General features: G+C 44.0%; 1 protein-coding gene across 1 annotated transcript in view; it reads left to right on the top strand.

Annotated features, from left to right (window-relative positions):
* LOC141988596 (E3 ubiquitin-protein ligase rnf213-alpha-like) overlaps window positions 1–21,025 on the top strand; it is a 181,164-nt gene that overhangs the window by 97,637 nt on the left and 62,502 nt on the right. The window contains exons 32-41 of the mRNA XM_074954446.1: window positions 92–283; window positions 5,718–7,188; window positions 8,984–9,177; window positions 9,872–10,027; window positions 11,166–14,792; window positions 16,947–17,080; window positions 17,201–17,296; window positions 18,503–18,618; window positions 19,871–19,999; window positions 20,772–20,836. Coding sequence (XP_074810547.1) covers window positions 92–283; window positions 5,718–7,188; window positions 8,984–9,177; window positions 9,872–10,027; window positions 11,166–14,792; window positions 16,947–17,080; window positions 17,201–17,296; window positions 18,503–18,618; window positions 19,871–19,999; window positions 20,772–20,836 — 6,180 coding nt within the window. The remainder of the gene's footprint in view (window positions 1–91; window positions 284–5,717; window positions 7,189–8,983; window positions 9,178–9,871; window positions 10,028–11,165; window positions 14,793–16,946; window positions 17,081–17,200; window positions 17,297–18,502; window positions 18,619–19,870; window positions 20,000–20,771; window positions 20,837–21,025) is intronic.

The raw sequence follows: 21,025 nt of genomic DNA, 5'->3' as shown, positions 1-21,025 counted from the left end.
GCTTTGTATTGGCCTTGATGGGTGCACATGTTGGTCCCACAGAATAAAGACACAGCAGCGTTTATCTTTTTTAACTCTGTTTTCCCTCCAGCCTTCTCTCGATAATTGCATTTCACTGCTACTGCCAGGGGATACTGCTGAAAAGGCTGCTCAAGGACACCAGACAGACAAGACGGACTCTAGAACGTACAGCCTGGCTCAGCTCACTGAGCTGCAGAACAAGCTCATGCTGATAGCCACAAAGGCTGAGCAGGGGAGAGAAGAGGTGAACAGGTTCCTGGAGGTAAATCCTGATCTCTGCATTAACCAGGAAATCTGACTTTTTGTACTCCTTTATATTTGTGCTTCTTTTTGATGGGAAGTTCCATTTCTCCAGCAACATGCCTTCCTGTTGTAGAACAGATGTTTTGGAGGAGACTGTCTCATGCCTTTAGTTCAGTGTTAGGAGGCCAAGGTAGGAACTAAAGCTGGTCAAAACTCGGAATTTCCATTCCATGGGAAATTCCAATATTTTGACATTTGTTTTCATTCCAAATAGGAACAAAAACAACAACAAAAAAGGAAATGTCAGATGAAATTAAATTTTTGAATCACAAACTCAGAGTTGCCATAGACCAGGTGCAACTCTGAGGTTGCAAGCAGGAAGCTGGGGGAACTTGGGAAAAGGTTGGGTGGGAAGTAATTTTCCCATCCTGAGAGAATTTTTAATATGTTGAAAAATTTTCCCTACAGGAACTGGGACAAAAAGTCAAAATGACAAAATGTTTCACTAACTGAAAATCCAAAGCATTTTTAAGTTCAGGTCAATTAAAATGTGTTCTTGCAATACTGTCAAAACAATTTGTTCTGATTTTTATCTTTTTCATTTTCATTTTTTTAGTGTAAATTAAGTTAAATTTCAGAACGAAAAGTCTTTTTGAAGTAAAAAAATTGGAACTTTTTGTTTCAAAAGTATAAAAATGTGATGTATCAATAATTTGGAACATTTTTTCTCTACTTTTTTTGAGTTGGGAAATTTGTCACAACCATCTCTGTTTTGTGAACAGTTTTGATTTTGACAAATTGGCATTTTTTGGTGAAAAAATGTTTTGTCAAAAAATTTCTTACCTGCTTTCTTGAGTGGTCTCAGCACTTATTTCTAGGTCAAGGGCAGCTGAACTGTGGATCCCACTGTGACGAGATCCCCAGGGTGCAGCCTGGAACTGTGGGACCACTGAGTCCCCTTAACTCTCCAGCCTGGGCTGTCTCTCACAATGCTTTGCTAGTGACCAGCAGCAAACCCCTCCAGGTGCTATCATCACTCAGCACAACTGCATGTGGCGCCCCGCACCCAGCTAGATTGCATGAACGCTCCCAGAGCCACTCATGAATCACACAGAGAAACGCATCGGCTGAATCCCCCCAGCTCCCAGCCTTGCACCTCAGGAATATACCATCTTGCACTACTCAAGATGAGCCATGCAAGTTTATGAATTGGTTCACCACTTCATCAATGGAAAGTGGATATACAGCAGCCTTTGTAAACCTGAGCAGATTTACCAAACCAAACATCTTTATTAATGATCTGGATGTAGGAATAGAGAGCATACTGATCAGATTTGCAGATGACACAAAGCTGAGGGGACTGCCAACACTTTGGAGGATAGGTTTCAGAGGGATAGCCGTGTTAGTCTGTATCAGCAAAAACAACGAGGAATCCTTGTCTCTAAGGTGCCACAAGGACTCCTCGTTGACTTTGGAGGATAGATTCAGACGGATCTTGATAAATTGGAGAACTGGGTTATAGACAACCAAATGAAATTCAGCAAAGACAAATGTAAGGAGCTGCACTTAGGGGAAAAAAACCAAATGCACAAATACAGAATGGGGGATAACTGGCTTGGCAGCAGCACTGCTGAGTCAGCAATGTGAAGCTATTGCCAAAAAAGCAAATGCAATTTTGGGTTGCATTAACAGAGGCGTATGTTTAGTTTGGAAAAGAGGAGATTAAGGGAGGACATGATAGTGCTCTTCATATACTTCGAAGGCTGAAATAAAAAAGATGGAGAAAAATTGTTTTCTCTTGCCACAGAGGACAGGACAAGAGGCAAAGGGTTCAAGCTAAAGCATAGGCGATTTAGATTAAATCTCAGGAAAAACTTCCTAGCTGTAGGAGCAGTAGGACAATGGAACAGACCTGCCTAGGGAGGTTGTGGGAGTGCCTTCACTAGAGGTTTTCGAAAGGAGGCTGGAGCCAACTGTCTTGGGTGGCTTAGACACAACAAATCCTGCATCTTGACAGGGGGTTAGAGTAGATGATGCCTGTGATCCCTTTTAGCTCTATGGTTCTATGATTCTAGGCAAAAGGAAATTCTTAACAACAGATCCTTTCACCTTAAAGAGCAGTGTGAGAATTACGGATCTGTGGAAACAACTAAAGTTCTGAAATGCCTCCACCCACTTGTAGTCTAATCTCACCCCTCTTCCAAGCTGGAGGCTTGTCAGCATGACAGACTAGCATGGTCTCTCTGACTTCCCCCCTCTGCATTTCATGCTGCTTACACTTGGCAATGCCCAGCCTTTCACCCAGAGAAACTCTCTTACTACTGCCTGGCTCAAGAGACCATGGAGGTCTGTGGCTGCTCTCACAATTTTCCCCACCTCTTTCTCTCAGGGGCATGTTTTTCCCATTGATGGTGATTCTCATTAACAGTTCTAGGTCTAGTTCAATATTATCCCTCCGTTTTCTCCTTGGTCAGACACCATATGGACATCCTTTCAAGAGATGTTTAGCTGGTCTGTCTCCCGTCATCCTAACTACATGCCCAGCCCTCTGATCTATTTCCCAGCCATCTGATTTCTTGCAGGGCTGTCATGTGTATTTGCCATATTTTGGAGGGCTCCTGACCTATATAAACTCAAAACATTCCATGCTCCTAGCATCCAGTCCTCCTTCCGTCACTGAGGTCATTTATCTATATCATCATCAGTTGTTTCAGAGTGGTAGCCTTGTTAGTCTGTTTCAGCAAAAGCAACGAGGAGTCCTGTGGCACATTAAGGCTAATAAATTTATTTGGGATAAGCTTTCATGGGCTGGAACCACTTCGTCAGATGCATGAAGTGGAAACTTCAGTTTGACAGGTATATATATGCATACAAAGATGGCTGGGTTACATTACTATGCGGAGGACCAGTGCTAACGAGGTCAATTCAGTCAGGGTGGATTTGGCCCACTTGTAACTGTTGATGAGTATGAATACCAAAAAAGGAAAATTGCTTTTTGTAGTGAGCTAGAATAAAGTGATTTTCCCTCTTTTCATATTCACACTTTCTCATCAACTGTTAGGAGTGGGCCACATCCACCCTGATTGAATTGACCTAGTTATCACTGGCCCTCCACATAGTCATGTAACACACCCATCTTTGCATGTATATATATGCCTGCCAAACTGAAGTTTCCACTTTATGCATCTGACGAAGTGGGTTCCAGCCCATGAAAGTTTATGCCCAAATAAATTTGTTAGTCTTTAAGGTGCCACAGGACTCCTCGTTATCATCATTTGTGTTTTTCCCAGGTTTATTTGAGAAATCCTTAACAGATGTACTTTATATGGGATAAGATTGTTAGCCTTATTCCAACCCCCAACATGGAGAACCAATGGCCTGCACCTATCCTATCCAGTGTGGGAGACTGTTGGCAGCAAAGCTACCGCTGGCTCAGCTCTCAGGGTCATGAGCATTCAAGCCCTTCCACCACATCAATCCCCCTCCCCTACATCAATCTGTAGGAAGGGGCAGAGAAACCCCATTTTTAAATAAAATCCCAGCCTGAGAAATTCTTCCCTCAACCATGTATTCGTATTGCCAAGCTCCATCCTTCATCCATGCAGGGCTCATCTGTTCACTGGGGATGGGCCAGGGTGGCATGTTCCCTGACAGTTCCCCAACACCCCCTCCTAGGTAGAGCACATGTCTTGGCATTGCCTCATGCATGGCATAGTTTGATACGGGCAAGCAAAAACCATGGCATAACTTGGTATGGACCTGCCTCCTTCTGTTACACCAACCATCCCAACTCTTCTTCTTTTAATCCTGCGCACTCTTGGCCTTAGTTATAAATTGTGGCAATGAATGAAAAATGGTGGCATTTAAGCACCTTAAGAAAGGGAGAGAAGTTTTTATTCAGTTCCATTGACATCAATGGGAGCTATGTTGGGTTTGATCAACAAAGCACTAAGGCTCTGATTGTCAGAAGGGCTCACAAGAGCTACGTGAATGACTGATTTTGTTGTCCACCAGCTGTTCCAAAAAATAATATTAAAAAGAGTCAACCTAAAATGATTTTTTTTTAAATTTTCAGCCCACCAAAAAGTTGAAGAAAAATTCATTTTGGGTCGAACAAAATATTTTGATTCACCCAAAATAAAACATTTCATTTTATTTTTGAGCTTTCAAACATGTTTTCTGAGTTTTTAAAATAAAATTGAATTTCAAAACAAAAAATGGTTTTGAATTGAAAAATAGAAAAGTTTCATTTAGAAAATATCTAAACTAAATATTGCAATTTTTTTGTCGGGGGGATTGACCAAACAATTTGACGAATTTGATTTGAATTCATGAAAGGTTTTAGTTGACCCGAAAGTGCGTTTTTTGGTGAAAAAAGCTTCAGCCAAAATGTTTCTTTTCCCACTTTTAGTTGTCACTAACTTAGTTGTGTGGTCCATGCTCAGCACCTACCAAAATTAGGCCCTAAAAGGTTGGGGCTTGGCTCTCTTAGAAGTTATCTTAGTTCTGTGGTGAGATCAGCCGAGATTCTTGAGTGGAGCTGGTGGAAAAAAAAAATTTTCCTCATGGAAAATTTCAAGAAAAATGGGAGGGGGAATTGTTTTCACTGAAAATTTTCAGGGAAAACTTTGACTTTTTGGTGAAAAATCAAAAACCAAAAATTTTCAGCTGAAAACCCAAATATTTTGATTCTGAAATAATATATACCACCTTTTAATCAGTAGATCTTAAAGAATTTACAGTTTTTAATGTCTTTATCCTCACAACTCTCCTGTGAGGCAGGGCAGTTATCCCCATTGTACAGAGGGGGAACTGAGAGGCTGAATGATTTGCCCAAGGTCACACTGAAAGTCTAAGGTAGACCAGGGAATTGCATCTGGGTCTTTTAAGTCCTAGGCTAGTGCCCAAACCACTGAAACATCCTTCCTCTCAAAATGCCACTGTACTGTCTCATGGGAATTGTAGTTTGGGTGACTCATGTTCCCATTCTCCTCTAAAGGCTGGGCTCCCTAGTTGGACTACATCTCCCATGATGCACCAGCCATGTCAAGGAGAAATGGTTGCATCATGGAAGATGATGACCCGCTGAGGAGCCCAGCCCATAGAGGAGAACAGGGACATGAGACAACAGCTGAACTACAACTCCCAGAAGGCACTATAGAAGGATAGCCAAATGGAAATATTGTGATTTCCAGATGTTTAGGTTTTTGATGAAAAATCAAAATATTCCACAGAAAGCAGGTCCTTTTCATGTCAGCATTCTGTAAAATGTAAAATGAGAAAAGTTGGGTGTCCCAAGATGAATCCCCACTTAATCAAATGATTCAAATTACTTAGGTTAAGTTGTGAAGATCCTTAAAAGAAAGTATAATATTCATAGTGTCCTAATGATCTTGAAAACTAGCAGTATTTTATAAATTCTGTTTTCCCATTGTGTATTTGACACATTACAGATCCTGGAAAAAATTGAAATGGTTGGGAAGCTCTACTTGCAACTTCTCAGCGTTGGCAACATCCTTTTCATAGACTGGAAAGCTGAAATTTATTGTGACCCCAAACGCAAAGTAACAATCTACGCTGAGTTTGGAATAGCCGGAATCCTTGTTCAGACCAACAAACCCATCCTGGAAGAATTAGATGGCATTTGCAAAGTCATGGAGCATTGCCTTGTAGAGTGGAAAAAATATCTGGAGACTCAAAGGAACAATTATTGCCATCTAAACATGTTCACTGCACGCCAACTCTTCTACTTGTGTAGCAAGTTAGCCCAACTGCATGAAGGACAAACAGACCCACAGGTTCTCAATATGCTTTCTGTTTTCAAGCATGATGTTAAAGCAGAGGATATCGGAGAGGCATTAAAGAGAGCACTTGAAACTCCTGCAGAATCCGTTGATATATCTGAGAAAGATGATCAGTCCGTGTCCTGGAATGACTACATTGTTAAATTTCCTCAGCTCATCCAAGGTCTGGTTGAGTCTGGGTATGACGAATCAGTGGGTAAGGCAGCTCTGCAGAGTTATCTGCCAAACTCAGCCATCACAGAGCAAATGCTCATGGAATTTGCTTTAGACTATGCTGATGAAGAGGAAAAGATTGAAGAGCTGAGCAAATTATACGACGAGCAGAGAGAAGCCTTTCTGCAGAATTCCATGAAGTTTAAAAACAGGAACAGAGATGTGGATCCATCCGCCTTCCAAAGCCTTGCGAAAGATGAACTGGCCACTTCCTTTGAGAGTTTGCCGTCTATCCATGCCAAGGTGAATTTGCTCTGGAACGCTTACTGCAGCAAGCTCACTGGCTTGGTGTCAGACAAATACATCAGCCTGGATGTTTTCGGTGAAATGCTGAAATACCTGACGTCTCCTGAAACCGCCGTCATTGAGAGAAATTTACCAGTAGGTTTGGAAGCGGGGAAGCCTTGCCTTGTCACGTGTAAAGAAGAGCAGATGTTACTCTCCTTGCTGTCAATCTATAGGCACTCCGAGGGAGCACCTCTTCCAACGTATGATGAGGTGCTGGTCTGTACCCCTGAGACAGAGGAAGAAGACATTGAGCTGATTGTGAGGAGAGCTCTTTCCCCAGACCCCAGACACAAAAAGATCTATTGCTTGCTTGGTGCAGAAAAATTAGTTTACAAAGTCTCCAAACAGCTGGAGTCCCTCTTCTTCCACTTTGCACAATCTTGTAGCAATGCCGATTACAGGTTTCTTATTTTTTGTGACGCCAAAGCTCACAATTCTTATGTTATGACGGCCTTCGACACATACAAAGTCTCCTTTTCTTGTGATTTGGGGGTAGACATTCAGAAATACCTGAAGACACATCTGAGAGTGCGCAGTGGGGTGGCACCTGTTGCTCAGGTCTTTGAAGAGCCCTTTCAACAGAACGTGAAGATCGTATTTTCAGAGCGAGCTGGCATGGGTAGGTTTTAGTAGAGATTAAGGGCTTGGCTACACTTGCCAGTTAGAGTGCATTAAATCAGCCCCAGGCGCCCTAACTCGTGAGGTGTCCACACTGGCAAGGCACTTAGAGTGCCTGGACTCTGCAGCTGGAGTGCTCTTGGTAATCCACCTCCACGAGACGCATAAAGCTTGCTGTGCCCCGGCTAAAATGTCCAGGCGTCAGTGTGGATGACATGTTGCATTACTGCATTGTGATTGGCCTCCAGAAATGTCCCATAATCCCCTGAAGTCAAGTGGCCACTCTTCTCATTGTTTTGAACTTGGCTGCAGGTGTGCGGATATCCCCTTTCAAAGCTCCATTTCTGACAGCCGACATGCTTATCTGCTCCGGGACAAAGCAACCATTACTGTGGAATGCTGCTGCTGTGAGTGTGTGAGAGAGAGGCTGGGGGAGGGGAGGTCTGCTGCTGTCTGAATTTACAAGACAGCATGCTGACACACTCTCTGCCCCCCAAAACACACTGTCTCTTCCCCCAGAGACACACAACACACTCCCTGTCACACTCCACTCCACCCCCACCCCCATTTGAAAAGCACGCTGCAGCCACTCGCACACTGGGATAGCTACCACAATGCACTGCTCTTTGTGGCGTTGCAGGAGCTGCTATTGTGGCCACGCCAGTGCGCTAGCAGCTCACAGTGTAAACACACAGCAGCGTTCTCCCTGCTGCGGTCTCCGGAGGCTGGTTTAACTCCCAGCGCTCTACATCTGCAAGTGTAGCCAAGCCCTTAATAGAGATTATCGTTGTCCTGATAAGTATGAATTGAATACAGATTAACAGCTAGATTCTGCTTATCCCTTATGCACTGGGAGATGGAGCAGAATCAGTCTTCTCTGTCCCAGCTCCTCTGGCGATGCCCCAGAGTACATAGGGAACAGGTAGACCCATGGCCTATACATGGGGGTCAAGGTCTAGCTGGAGTTGTAGCCAGGGGCACACTTTCCCTGTGAGGCTCCTGCGTATCTTTTGACCCTGTTAATCAAATGGGCTGTTGGGTCCAGACTTGGCTCTGGGGCTGCAGGGGGTGGCAAAGGAGCTGGCTGAAGAGAATCTACATCAGAGTGGAGCAGAAAATCTGCCCTCAGTTTTAGCCCTGCTTTATGCTCTTTATTGAGGGGGTGGGGATTCAGAGCTTGAACTGGTACCACAGTCACTGGGCCTTTACCATTTAGAAAGCTCAAGTTACAGCAAGTTGTACCATGCCTGGCCTGTGGAGAAAAGGTGAGATTTCTCCAGTGTAGAAACTTCTTTTAGCTCCCCAGCTGAAGAAAAATTATATAAAAAGGCCAGATCTTCAGCCTGTGTACATGAACGTAGCTCCACTCACTCCAATGGCGCCACACCCATTCACACCAGCTGGGGATCTGCACCATTGACTCCGGCTGACTTATGTCCATTTATACTAGCTGGGGATCTGGCCCATTGATGCCAATAGAGCTATGGCTGATGGGGGGAGGGATAGCTCAGTGGTTTGAGCATTGGCCTGCTAAACCCAGGGTTGTGAGTTCAATCCTTGAGGGGGCCATTTAGGGATCTGGGGCAAAAATTGGGGATTGGTCCTGCTTTGAGCAGGGGGTTGGACTAGATGACCTCCCGAGGTCTCTTCCAACCCTGATATCCTATGATTCTATGATACACTAGCTGGGGATCAGGTCTTCTCTGCTTCAGGTGAAGAAATGGAAACATTAAAGACAGAATCTGAGACAGCAGAGCACTGTAGAAATTGAATCTTGACCTTCTCTCTCATTTTAGGGAAGTCTTTGTTTGTAGCAAATACCACCAGAAAAGCCAAAACCCGACCAGAGAACGCAGGGCTGCACCACAAAACCATTAGGCTGACAGAGTCAGAAATAGATTTTGGATTTCTCCTGGAAGAGCTTCGCTCACTGGAACAGAAACCAACTGAGGCTGGGCCCAGGATCTTCCATATTGACGTATCCCCTGTGGTAAGTGTCTCTTTACTGAGCGCAATGTCCATGCCATGATATACAGTGAAGATGGATTTTCTCATTCAAAGTGTGAATGTGCCTGTCAGTGTCAGATAAATAAACTCCTTCCACTGGTAGTTATGGAAAGCAGTTAATACCATCCAATTTCTGTAACAAACAGTTAAACTGTGAACAGGGGTATTACAAAAATGTAGTTGTCTTACCAGAAGTTCCACCACAAACCAAACTCGACCCACCCACTTGTGATGCCAGAAGAAGATGATGCTCACAGTAGATTTTTACTCTGCATCACTGTGCAGTTTCCCAGGACCTGCTACTCTGTCACAATGCCAGCAAATCTCTTTGTATTGCCATTTTCTCTGTCACTGGCACAGCGACAGCCCAGCATTTACTGCCATATCAGCAGGGAGACCACACAATGGGTCAAATCCTTGGCTGGTGTAAATCGATGTAGCTTGCTTGAAGTCAATGGCGCTGTGCCTGTTTTACACTAGCTGAGGTTCTACCTGGGGTGTACTTTCATGGAGCATCTCTTCTCATTGATTTATTGGGTCTTCAATAACTTAGAAAGTTTACAAAAAGAAAAGGAGTACTTGTGGCACCTTAGAGAAAGTTTAGTAACTATGGGAAGCAATGAACAGTTGACATTGTGATGAAGCAAAACTGACCACTCCTGCATCTTTCTTGACAGGTCTCGAAGGGCCTTTACAAGTTACTGATTGAGCTGTGCATTCTGAGACACATCCAAAGCCCTGATGGCATGGTCTGGAAGTGCAGAGAGTCCCATCTTTATTTGATTGAATACCTGGTGAGAGGAAAAGGTGTAAGCAGCACAAGAAAACAAGAGGTACTCTCCAAATGATAGTGAATGGCAGGTTTTCTCAGAAACCTAGCAATGTGCATGTGATAGCAGCATGTTAAAATTCAAAGTGAGAAGACCTTGATGGAACTACAAATCTTTGGCCAGTATTGTACCATCCAAAAATAGAGAAAAATGAGTGAGCTGTATAAAATTGTTGTCGGAGGAGACACATATTTTCAGTATTAGAGCTGTTTGGAAACTGGAACTTCCATCCTGTGGGAAAATCTGCTATTTCAACTTTTTACCCTAACTTCGGAAAGTTCTGAAAAGTTTTGATTCAGAAATATCAAAATGAAAAATGGCAACATTTTTGACTGAAAGAAAATATTCAGACATGTCAAAAAGAATTTTTTTCATTTTAATATTACCAAATCAAAACCATTTTTTGGACATGTGATTCAAAAAAAATGTTGTTTGTTTTTTTATGGAAAATTGAAAAATGTAATCAAAATCAACCCTTTCCTGCAGAAAATTTCAGTGAAACCACATTTTTTGTCAGGAAATTTTTTCAGTCAAAAAATTTGGCCAGCTCTAGTCAGTATCCAGAGGAGCATTAGGTTGGCCACGTTGTATATGTATATGTTACAGTTAAGCATCCTGCCTTGAATCTTGTGAAGCTGTTTATACGTATATGATGCTACCATTCTGATCTAATACTGTTGTACAAATGATAGCACAAGGTGCCAACCAATGGAAAATCAGACCTCAAGATTGGTACTTAGCTTGTTTAGAGTGTCAACTACACACAGAAGTGTGCAAGAGGCAAGACCATTGGACTATATTAGAGTAAGGCTTTTTTCATAGCAAGGGTTAAAGTTTACCTAAAATTGGCTACTTCTCATCTTTAAAATCCTGTGAATTAAACACTATCATATAGGAAGATGAGATGGTATCATTTATATTTGAGGATTAGGTAAGTTACTTCAAAAATCTAAATTTGGCTATATCAGTGAATGATTTGCACTGTGTAACATGGTGCTACCTTATCCAAATTCTTTGTGCTCTGCTCATTAAGCCATGTCCTCATGAATAATATTAGTGTCAATGTGTAGATGATTTCTTCAGTTTGTGCGGGTAACTTCAGTGTTTTTAAAGCTTTAACTCCTTGTCATTTGGCTTTTAGATGACCAGTGAAATGGAGAAAGTATTTCTAGGTCTCCTTCCCGCTGTGAAATGCATATCACCAATAGAAGTACTAGAGATGCTTACAAATAACAGTTCTGGAGCTGCTGCTGAAGTGGAACAGCAGCTGTTGGACAGTGACACGTTCAGGGGTGATGCCTTCCAAAGGTCATACCAGTACATCAGCAGATACCAGCGAAAGGCCGATCTTGACAGCTTCTGTTTCACCCCTGAAGAGGTTGAAGGGACCCAGGAAGAGTGTCTGAGGCTCTTGTTGAAGTCCTGTGGGAGAAAAAACCCTTCCTGGACTGAGCTCAGCAACTTCACGCGCTTCCTAAACCTCCAATTAATGAAGTGTGAAAACTCAGTGTTCTGCAGCAGCGAATTAGTGGAAGAGGGATTTCAGGGGTTCAAGGCGTTTGTGATAAAATTTATGATCACCATGTCCAAGGACTTTGCCTTGCCTTCCCTAGCCATGGCAGATGAAAGCTCCCCCAGTGAAGAGGATAAAATGGATGAGGACAGTGTATTGAGAGGGTACCAGTTAAGACGCAAGTGGGAGCAAGAGTCTCACCCCTACATAATTTTTCATGCTGACAACCACTCCATGGAGTTCTTGGGTTTCCACATCAGTCGGAGTTTTGATGCTGTTGACGCACATTCCCAGGTTGTTCTGGAGAAGAAGGTTATTGACCGACATTTATATCTCACCCTTGAGGCTCAGAAAGTCCCTTTCAATAAAAAGTTTGAAGATCTGTCCAGACAAGAGCAGCTAGAAACTCTCTGCAGCGTATTCGGTGTGAGAAGCTCCCAGGACCCAGATGAATCCTACCAGCTGACCCTGGACAATACCATGAAAATGCTGGCCATTCACCTGAGGTTCCAGTGTGGGATCCCCGTGATCGTCATGGGCGAAACAGGCTGTGGGAAGACCAAGTTGGTGCAGTTCATGTGCAGCTTGCAAAGAGCAGGAAGGGATGTTCAGAATATGATCCTGGTGCGTGTTCATGGAGGCACCAGCTCCAAAATCATCCACCAGAAAGTCAAGGAAGCCATCGAGCTGGCGCGCTACAATGAAGAGACGCACAACATGGACACGGTGCTGTTCTTTGATGAAGCCAACACCACCGAAGCCGTGTTTGCAATTAAAGAGGTCCTGTGTGACCAGAGTGTGAATGGAGAGCCAATCTCCACCACTCGCTTAAAAGTGGTGGCTGCTTGCAACCCTTACAAAAGGCACACCAAGGAAACCATTGAGAAGCTAGAGAAAGCCGGCTTGGGGTACAGAGTTCGGAGTGAAGACACCCTAGAAAAGCTGGGCTACATCCCTTTGAGGCAACTGGTGTATCGGGTGCAGCCTCTTCCACCGAGCATGTTGCCTCTTGTCTGGGACTTTGGGGAACTAAATGAAAAGACTCAGAGTCTGTACATCAGACAGATTGTTAAATCCATTGTGAAAGAAAAGCTTCCCGAAGACAATATGGATGTTTTTACCTCTGTCATTTCCACCTCCCAGAAGTTTTTAAGAGAAAAGAGAGAGGAATGCAGAATCGCCAGCCTCCGGGACATAGAGCGCTGCATGGGGGTGCTGCTGTGGTTTTATAACTTAAGAGACCTGCTTTTTCCACTTATCGACAAAAAAAAGAGTGGGGCTCAACATTCACAGGACCAAGACCCCATTCATGCCCTTGCAAAGGGGTGTGAGAAAGATCAGATATCTCTATTAAACGAAGCACAAAGATCTCTGGTTCTTGCAGTTGGGGTTTGCTATTATGTATCTCTCGAGAGTCGCCAAGATTATCTGAAAGAGATAGCGAAATGCTTCTCTGTGCCTGAATCCCTGCTTCAGCAAGAGATTGTACTTTGCCAAGAGGTGTTCCTGGATAACCTCTCTGTTCCCAAGACAACAGCACGGAACGATGCCCTCAGGGAAAACATCTTCATGATGGTCATATGCATGGACCTGAGAGTGCCGCTCTTCCTTGTCGGGAAGCCAGGTAGCTCCAAATCCTTATCTAAGACCATAGCCGCTGATGCAATGCAGGGCAGATTGTCTAAAAAAGAATTGTTCAAACGCTGCAAGCAAGTCCAGCTGGTGTCATTCCAGTGCAGCCCTCATTCCAAGCCAGAAGGAATCATCTCCACTTTCAAACAATGTGCACAGTTCCAAAGGGGCCAGAAACTGGAGGAGTTTGCCTCTGTGGTTATCCTGGATGAGATAGGCCTTGCAGAAGACTCACCTGAGATGCCCCTGAAGACACTGCACCCTCTTCTTGAAGATGGTTGCGTTGATGATGAAGCCCCAGAACCGTACAAGAAAGTTGGCTTTGTTGGCATTTCGAACTGGGCCCTGGACCCTGCTAAAATGAACCGGGGCCTCCTTGTGTTCCGGACCGACCTCAACAAAGACGAGCTGGTAAAGACGGCCAAGGGAATCTGTGCTGATGAGACGCATGTTACCAAGATTGAGCATTTGTTCCCTCCCCTGGCTGACTTCTATTGTGAGGTGTTAAAGAAACAGTCCATGGAATTTTTTGGGCTCCGTGACTTCTACAGCCTCATCAAAATGATACTGTCCAACGCCAAGAACATAGAAAGCATCTCTCAAGAAGAGAAGCTCATTTCAAAAGCAATTCTGAGAAACTTTGGAGGTTTAAAAGTTCTGAATCCTTTAGAGCTGTTCAGACAGTACTCACCCATATCTCTGCCTTCCAACTTAGAAACCATCCATACAGTTCGTTTGTTACAGGAAAATTTAGACAAGAAACAGATGGGGTTTGTATCTAGATACTTGTTGCTGTTAACAACAAACCACGCGGCTTTCCAGATCATACAGATGACCAAACTCATGGACATAGAGAACTGTGATATTATATTTGGCTCGGGTTTCCCACGGGACCAAGAATATTCACAGGTGTGTCGGTCTGTTAACAGAGTGAAAATCTGCATGGAAACAGGCAGGCCCGTCATTCTCTTAAACATTCAAAACCTGTATGAAAGCCTTTATGATGCACTGAACCAGTGCTTTGTCAGATTAGGAGGAAACTATTATGTCGACCTTGGCCTTGGAACTCACAGAGTTAAATGCCGCGTGAAGGAGGAGTTCAGGTTGATTGTGATTGAGGAGAAGGACGTGGTTTACACACAGTTCCCCACCCCACTGTTGAACAGGCTGGAGAAGCACTGCTTGGAGATGAACACCATTCTACACTGGCAGCAGAAGGACCTGAGGATGGTGCTGGACGAATGGGCCAAGTTGTTCGTCACTATCAAGAACACGGACTTCTGCTGCACGAGGCCGGCAGACCGGGCTCCCCAGGAATGTGATGTTTTCATTGGTTTCGGCGATGACACTTCTGCCACTGTTGTTCTGCAGTGCTCTCCGAGTGGCCTTCAGGGGATCTGTTTGACCAATGAAGAGTCAGTCCTCGCAGCTTCTAAAAGCAAACTCATCGAGTGTGCAACCCCCGATTCCATCCTGCGCCTCAAATATTCTCCGCTGGAGGATGCAGAGCAGATTCAGGACCTGTACTTTGGAAAGCAGAAGCACAATGGCCTGATTGACATTCTGAGGGGAGCCGTGAATCAAGAGTCAAATGCAGATGGCACCAATGGACTGTGCCTGGAGGTGAGAGGTTTTATTTCAGTGTTGTTGTAATGGGCCTGATTCTAAGAGGTGGGGGCAACCAGAACTCCAGCTGATTTCCGTGATAACTGCAGGTGCGTAGCACCCCTGAAAATACAGTATTAGACGACAACAACTACTGTTATTATTTATCGTTTGTATTGAGGTAGCACCGATAGACCCCAGTCACAATCGGAGCCCCATTATGCTAGGCACTGTACAAACATGTGGGAAGGATGTTGACAAATTGGAGAGGATTCAGAGAAGAGTCATAAGAATGATGAAAGGATTAGAACACAAGCCTTATAGCGAGAGATTCAAGGAGCTCAATCTATTTAGCTTAACTAAGAGAAGGTCCAAAGCTGACTTGATGACAGTCTATAAGTGGGAACAAATATTTGATAATGGGCTCTTCAGTTTGCTAGGTATAACATGATCCCATGGCTGGAAGTTGGAGGAAGACAAAATTCAGATTGGAAATGAAGCATACATTTTTAACAGTGAGGATAATTAACTATCAGAATAACTTAAAGGGCTGTGTTTGGACTCTATTAGTGGTAGTCTTAACATCGAGGTTGGATTTTTTTAAAAGTTCTGTTCTGCTTCAAACAGGAATTGTTCTGGGGAAATCCTATAGCCTGTGTTAGACAGGAGGCCAGACTAAATGATCACAATGATCACTTCTGGCCTTGGAATCTATGAACTGAAGTTCTCGGCTTCAGCAAATTATTGCAGCAGTGAGTTCCACAGGCTAATTACATGTGTGAAAAATGATTTCTTTTTATCAGTTTTGAATTCCCCACCTTTTATTTTCATTGACTGTCCCCTTGTTACTGTGTTATAAGACAGGGAGAACAGATGCTCCTTATCTCCCTTCTCTAGAACAGTGAGTAGTTTGAAGATTTGGATCCAGACCCCTTTTATTCATCTCCTTTCTGTGGTAACAATCCCACTCCTTCAGTCTTTCTACAGAGCAGTGTTTTTCTAGGTTCTTTGACTTTGTCATTACAGGTAAAATGTTTGTGGTTTTGAGAAACTAAGAGGTTAGTTCTATATATAAGAACATAGGAGTGGAAGGGACCTTCTGGAACATCTAGTCCCGTCCTTGCTCACATAGGCAACTCTGTCAGATAATTCCCTGAATAAATGTATCAAGTTGCATCTTAAAACCAGTTTGGTTTCTTGCCCCCACTGCTCCTATTGGGTGACTTCCAGAACTTCCCTCACCTGATGGTTAGAAACCTTCTTCTAAATTTATTCATGGCCAATTTATCCCCATTTATTTTTGTGCCAACATTGTCCTTTAGCTTCAATAGCCCTTCTCTCACCATGGTTTTTACCCCCTGATGTATTTATAGAGAGCAATAGAATCCCCTCTCAGCCTTCATTTTGTTAGGCTAAACCACTCTTCCAGTGTCATCTTGTAAGATCAGCTCTCCATCCCCCTGAGCATCCTAGTAGCTCTTCTCTGCACCTGCTCAACTTTGAATTCATATGTAGGTGGGTTTCTGCTAAGTGCCTATTTGCCTAACTCTGCATCTTACCCAGCTCTGTCTGCATCTTACCCAGCTATCCCAACCAGGCCTAAGATCCTCCCGCCTTATTCACTTTCTGGGCTTTGGGCCAGTGAGAGAGAGTCATTATTATTGTGCCCATTGCAAGGAAACTCTTATGATCCACTGATGTTTGGTGTTGGTACCTCATGCTATGGTCTTGTCAAAACCCATACAGCATGTGTCTGGAGGGGACATGTTTCAGAACAGGGCTTTCTCCCCTCCCAGTCAATGCTGACTCCAATGCCCCAGTTGTGGCGCTAGAGGGCGCTGTGCTGCAGGGAGTGGGGTGGGGGCTCTGTAGGGGGTGCTCTCCCCTCTCAGTCAGTGCTGATCCCAACGCCCCAGTGCAGTGCTAGGGAGCGCTGCGCTGCAGGAAATGGGGTGGTTCATGGCTTTGGTTTTTCAACAAAAAAATCAACATTTTCCATGAGAGGGAAAAATCCATTTTCACATCAGTTCTATTGGGCAGCCGTTCAAAAGTCCGGTAAAGGAATGATTTTTATTGCAGTTTTTATTGCAGATTTTTATTCCAGTTTTCCAGTCTTTACAATAGCAAAATCAGGTGCAAAAATCTTGCCTAAATTGACCTTCTTTTTCATAGGTTTCTACACATGCCAGACTTCTAAACCAGAGAGATTTGGAAGTGGTAAGAAAGAGGCTGAACCTCCAAAATAAAATCCGCTGTCTTTTTCTCAGTCAGTTTGACACAGAACATGCATTCCGCCAGGAACTTAGGTAACGAGTTTTTTTGGTCCTACTCTTTTTCTTGTTGTTTAGTCTTGTATGTGATTTTTTTTTATGTGTTCAGTGTGATTTTTTAAAAAGTATCTAAAGAGACTTTTTCATCATGTGCAGTAAGTTTTTCAGAGAATCGACAGAAGAGAAACTGCTTTTTGTCCAGTTCAACTTTGACGAGCCGCAGAGCAGCAAAAGGCTTCTTGCCTGTGCAAAGTAAGCAGCTTTTCTTATCATTTTACGTCCCAATACAGCGGAGGAGTTAAGCGTGTGCATCAGCGATTTGCTGAATCGGGGCCTTATAAAATAACCATGGTGGTTCTGTGCTAGTGCATCTTCCTGCTGATGGAATTTCCAGCGCTCCACTCCATTGCAGTGTCTGAGGGAGGCTGAATGGGAAAAATAAGGCTGTCAAAAGAATCCTGAAGGCCAGCTCGGCACCCAACCTTAAACAAAAGCAGGTTTTCCCATAATCTAGCCGTTTTGGGAACTGGGGCTTGGAGAAAAATCACCAGACTTGGCAACAGTCAGTACCCATTGCAAACAGCAGGGATGGCTGTTTGTGCTGGTGTCACCTCATATAATGGCACAAAGTCAAAAGCAGACTCAAGGCTGGTCTAAAACTTAGATCAACCTAGCTACAAGTCTCAGGGGTGTGAAAAACTCACTCCCCTGAGGGATGTAGTTAAGCCAGCCTAAGTCCCAGTGTAGACAGTAGTAGGTTGATGGAAGAATGCTTTTGTCAAACTAGCTGCCGCATCTTGGGGAGGTGGATTATCTGTAGCGACAGGAGAATCCCCCCCATTGCTGTAGTGAGTGTCTACACTGAAGCGCTACAGCGGTGCAGCTGCAGTAGTGGTTTAAGGGTAGACATAGCTTTACTCTAGGATGTTACAGTGGAGAATGGAAACAGGGTGAAATTCTGGCTTCACTGAAGTCAGTGGGAGCTTTGCCATTGACTTCAGGATATCAGGATTTCACCCAGAGGGAAGAGACCAGATGGAGAGACAAATAACACATTTTCTGTCTTGATCATGGCCTAAAGGACATACATGGGGAGGAGATTTCTGAGGGCAGAAAAAGGCAGAAGGAGATCCAGTGGCCGGGAGCTTTGAAATGAGACAAATTCAGCCTAGAACTAAGGTGCAAATTGTTGGCAGGGAGGGAAATTAACGGCTGGAACTGCTCACCTAGGGATGGGGTGAATTTTCCATCACTGGGAGTCTGTAAATCATGGCCGTGCATCTCTTTGTAAAAGCTCCACTCTAGCTCACACAGAAGTTATTGGGCTGGATGCAGGAATCACCAAGTAAGATTTTTTTGCCTGTGCTATCACGCAGGAGGTCAGACTGGATGGTCAGAAGGTCTCTTCTGACCTGAAGATCTATGAAGCTATGAATCTTACTTCTGTTGTGTTTTCAGGTACTGCATAGTGGATGAGAGAAGAAAACCAGGAACAACCAGTCCATCACACGTCGTCATCATAACCAAAGTCCCAAGGATACTCGGGGGGTGCAGCTACCTGGCATTCAGTGCTGGTAAGAACATGCCTTGATTTGGAAAGTCTTGAAAGAAGAGGAAAGCAAGAGGGATTGTTAACATTATTGCAACATTTGAATAATTTTAACTGTCTTAATCACTGTTTTAGGGTGGAATTTTCAGTAGCACGTAAGGCCCCGATTTCTATTATTTAGGCATTGCTGTGCTCAGCATTGCACCATCTCCGTCCCGTTTTCAAAAGGGATTTAGGCACTTAGGAGCCAAAATCCCACTGACAGTCAATGGGATTTAGACCTTAGGTGCTTAAATCACGTTTGAAATTGAGACTTAGGCTCCTAAATCAGTTTGGTGTTGCAATGCTGAGCACAGCAACACCTAAATAACTTTAAAGATCTGGGCCTAAGTGACTTAGAAATATAAGTCCCTGTTTCCATGGAACTTGTGTTCCTAAGTCACATGAGGGAGAGCTATCAAAATTCAACCAAAAACTGGAATTTCAACAAAAACAATAATTTTTCCAAGGAAAGCTGCTTCTTTTTGTTGAGAATTCCCCACCCCCGTTTTTGATCAAAATTTGAAGTTTTGATGAAAAATGTCACAAAAATGTCAACAATAAAAAAAAATTCTGTTAGCTCTAGTTGGGAACTCTTAGGGGAAAAGGCTGGTGGTGCTGGATGTTCAAGAAAGCGAGCTTTATCCCCAAATGATAAAAATCACACAGGGACAGAATGGTAGACTGTATACGAGAAAGCAGTGACTCTGCAAGGATCTAGGGGTCACAGTGGCCAAGTAGCTCAGCATGAGCTCCCAGTGCAATGCTGTGACAACAAGGGCTAATGTGATCCTTGGATGTATAAACAGGAAGAGTGAGGAGCAGTAGGGCGATGATTTTACCCCTGTATATGGCATTGGTGAGGCAAACACTAGAATACTGCATCCAGTTCTAATATTTACATTTTAAAAAGGATGCTAAAAATTGGAGAAGGTGCAGAGAAGAGCTACAAAAATGATGTGAAGGCTGGAGAAAATGCCTTACAGTGTGAGACTTAACCACTGGAACAAACTACCAAGGGAAGTGGTGGATTCTCCATCCCTTGATGTCTTCAAATCCAGATTACATGCCTGGCTGGAAAGATACACAAGTTATTGGGCTCAATACAGGGGTAACTTGGTGCAATTTAATGGCCTGTGTTATACAGGAGGTCAGACTGATGATCGAATGGTCCCTTCTGGCCTAAAACTCTGTGACTCAATGACATTTTGTGGTCTATTCCATTTGTGCCTCTGCAGGTGAGTGGCGCGCTGTTCACTTGGATGACCTGCTGCCTCCCGAGACCTTTGCAGCCAATCTGGGACAGCTCTCCAAAATGACAGTTGCTGAGATTTTCATGATCAGCACCCAGCAGGGAACCGACTCAAGTAACCGACTTCTTGCTTTAACCCCATCTCTGATGTGTTGTTTTACCTTCTGCCGTTTTTCCTCTTGCCGTTTGCCCCGATAAGGGGATGGTAACATCAGTGGAGTGAAGTTTAATCAGATAAGGAGACATCAGCGTACGTTTAAAAGCGACTGTGCAAATGGAGCTGTGGGGTTCCACGCACATTCCCTGTGAGGACTCAGTAGTGATTTAGGCTACACACCCGCACAGAGACGTAAGAGGGGGGTAGGGAATCCCGTAATGCTCCTGCCTGGGTCATCCAGTCCACGGGTCCACTTGTGCAGGAGTCAGAGGCAGTCATTGGGTTTACTATGGCGGCAATGGTGCCATCGCCCTGGGCCCACGCTTGGAAGCGGCTGTCACTGTGCCTCAGTGGGTCACAACTGAGAATACCAGAGTGCTGAGAAATGGGGCAGACTCACCCCAAATCGGTGGTTATTCTTCCATGACAGCTACCAAACCGCTCACAAAAGTAACTTCAGTCTCACCACACTGGCTAACAAGAAGTCAGAAATGCGGTCTCCTTAGGCACTCCAGCCCTTGTTGAACCTCTAGAGTTAATGATGAGTGGTTATTTAAAACCAGTTTAATCAAACAAAGGGTTCTTCTGATCCAAAGGACCAGCCACATACCCAGGTCAATGTATGACTCCGATTTTACCCAGTAATCACACTGTTGCCAATCCTTAAGTATCTAATATCTGAAGGTTTTGATGCAACGGATAAGTAACATGCAATTGCTCATCATTCAAGGTCGTCCAGAGGATTCTATTGCCCCTGAAGATGCTGAAAAAGCCAATTACTCCCCAGAGGAAAATGTAAGTGTCTTATCTATCTTGCCTGCCATAAGTGAGAACTATCAAATCCAGTGTTAGCTTTTCAAATATAACAGGTTGAAATTGGGGAGGTCCCTGCCCAAGGGAGGAAAAGTTGCAGGGCATCACGCCTGGCATTTTAGAGGCGATCACCAGCCATCCTCCCTTGTTAAGTAGTGTGGGAAAGGCATT

Source organism: Natator depressus, chromosome 6, assembly GCF_965152275.1.
Source record: "Natator depressus isolate rNatDep1 chromosome 6, rNatDep2.hap1, whole genome shotgun sequence".
NCBI classification, from domain to species: Eukaryota; Metazoa; Chordata; order Testudines; family Cheloniidae; genus Natator; species Natator depressus.
This window is presented reverse-complemented; position numbering and strand designations above follow the sequence as displayed.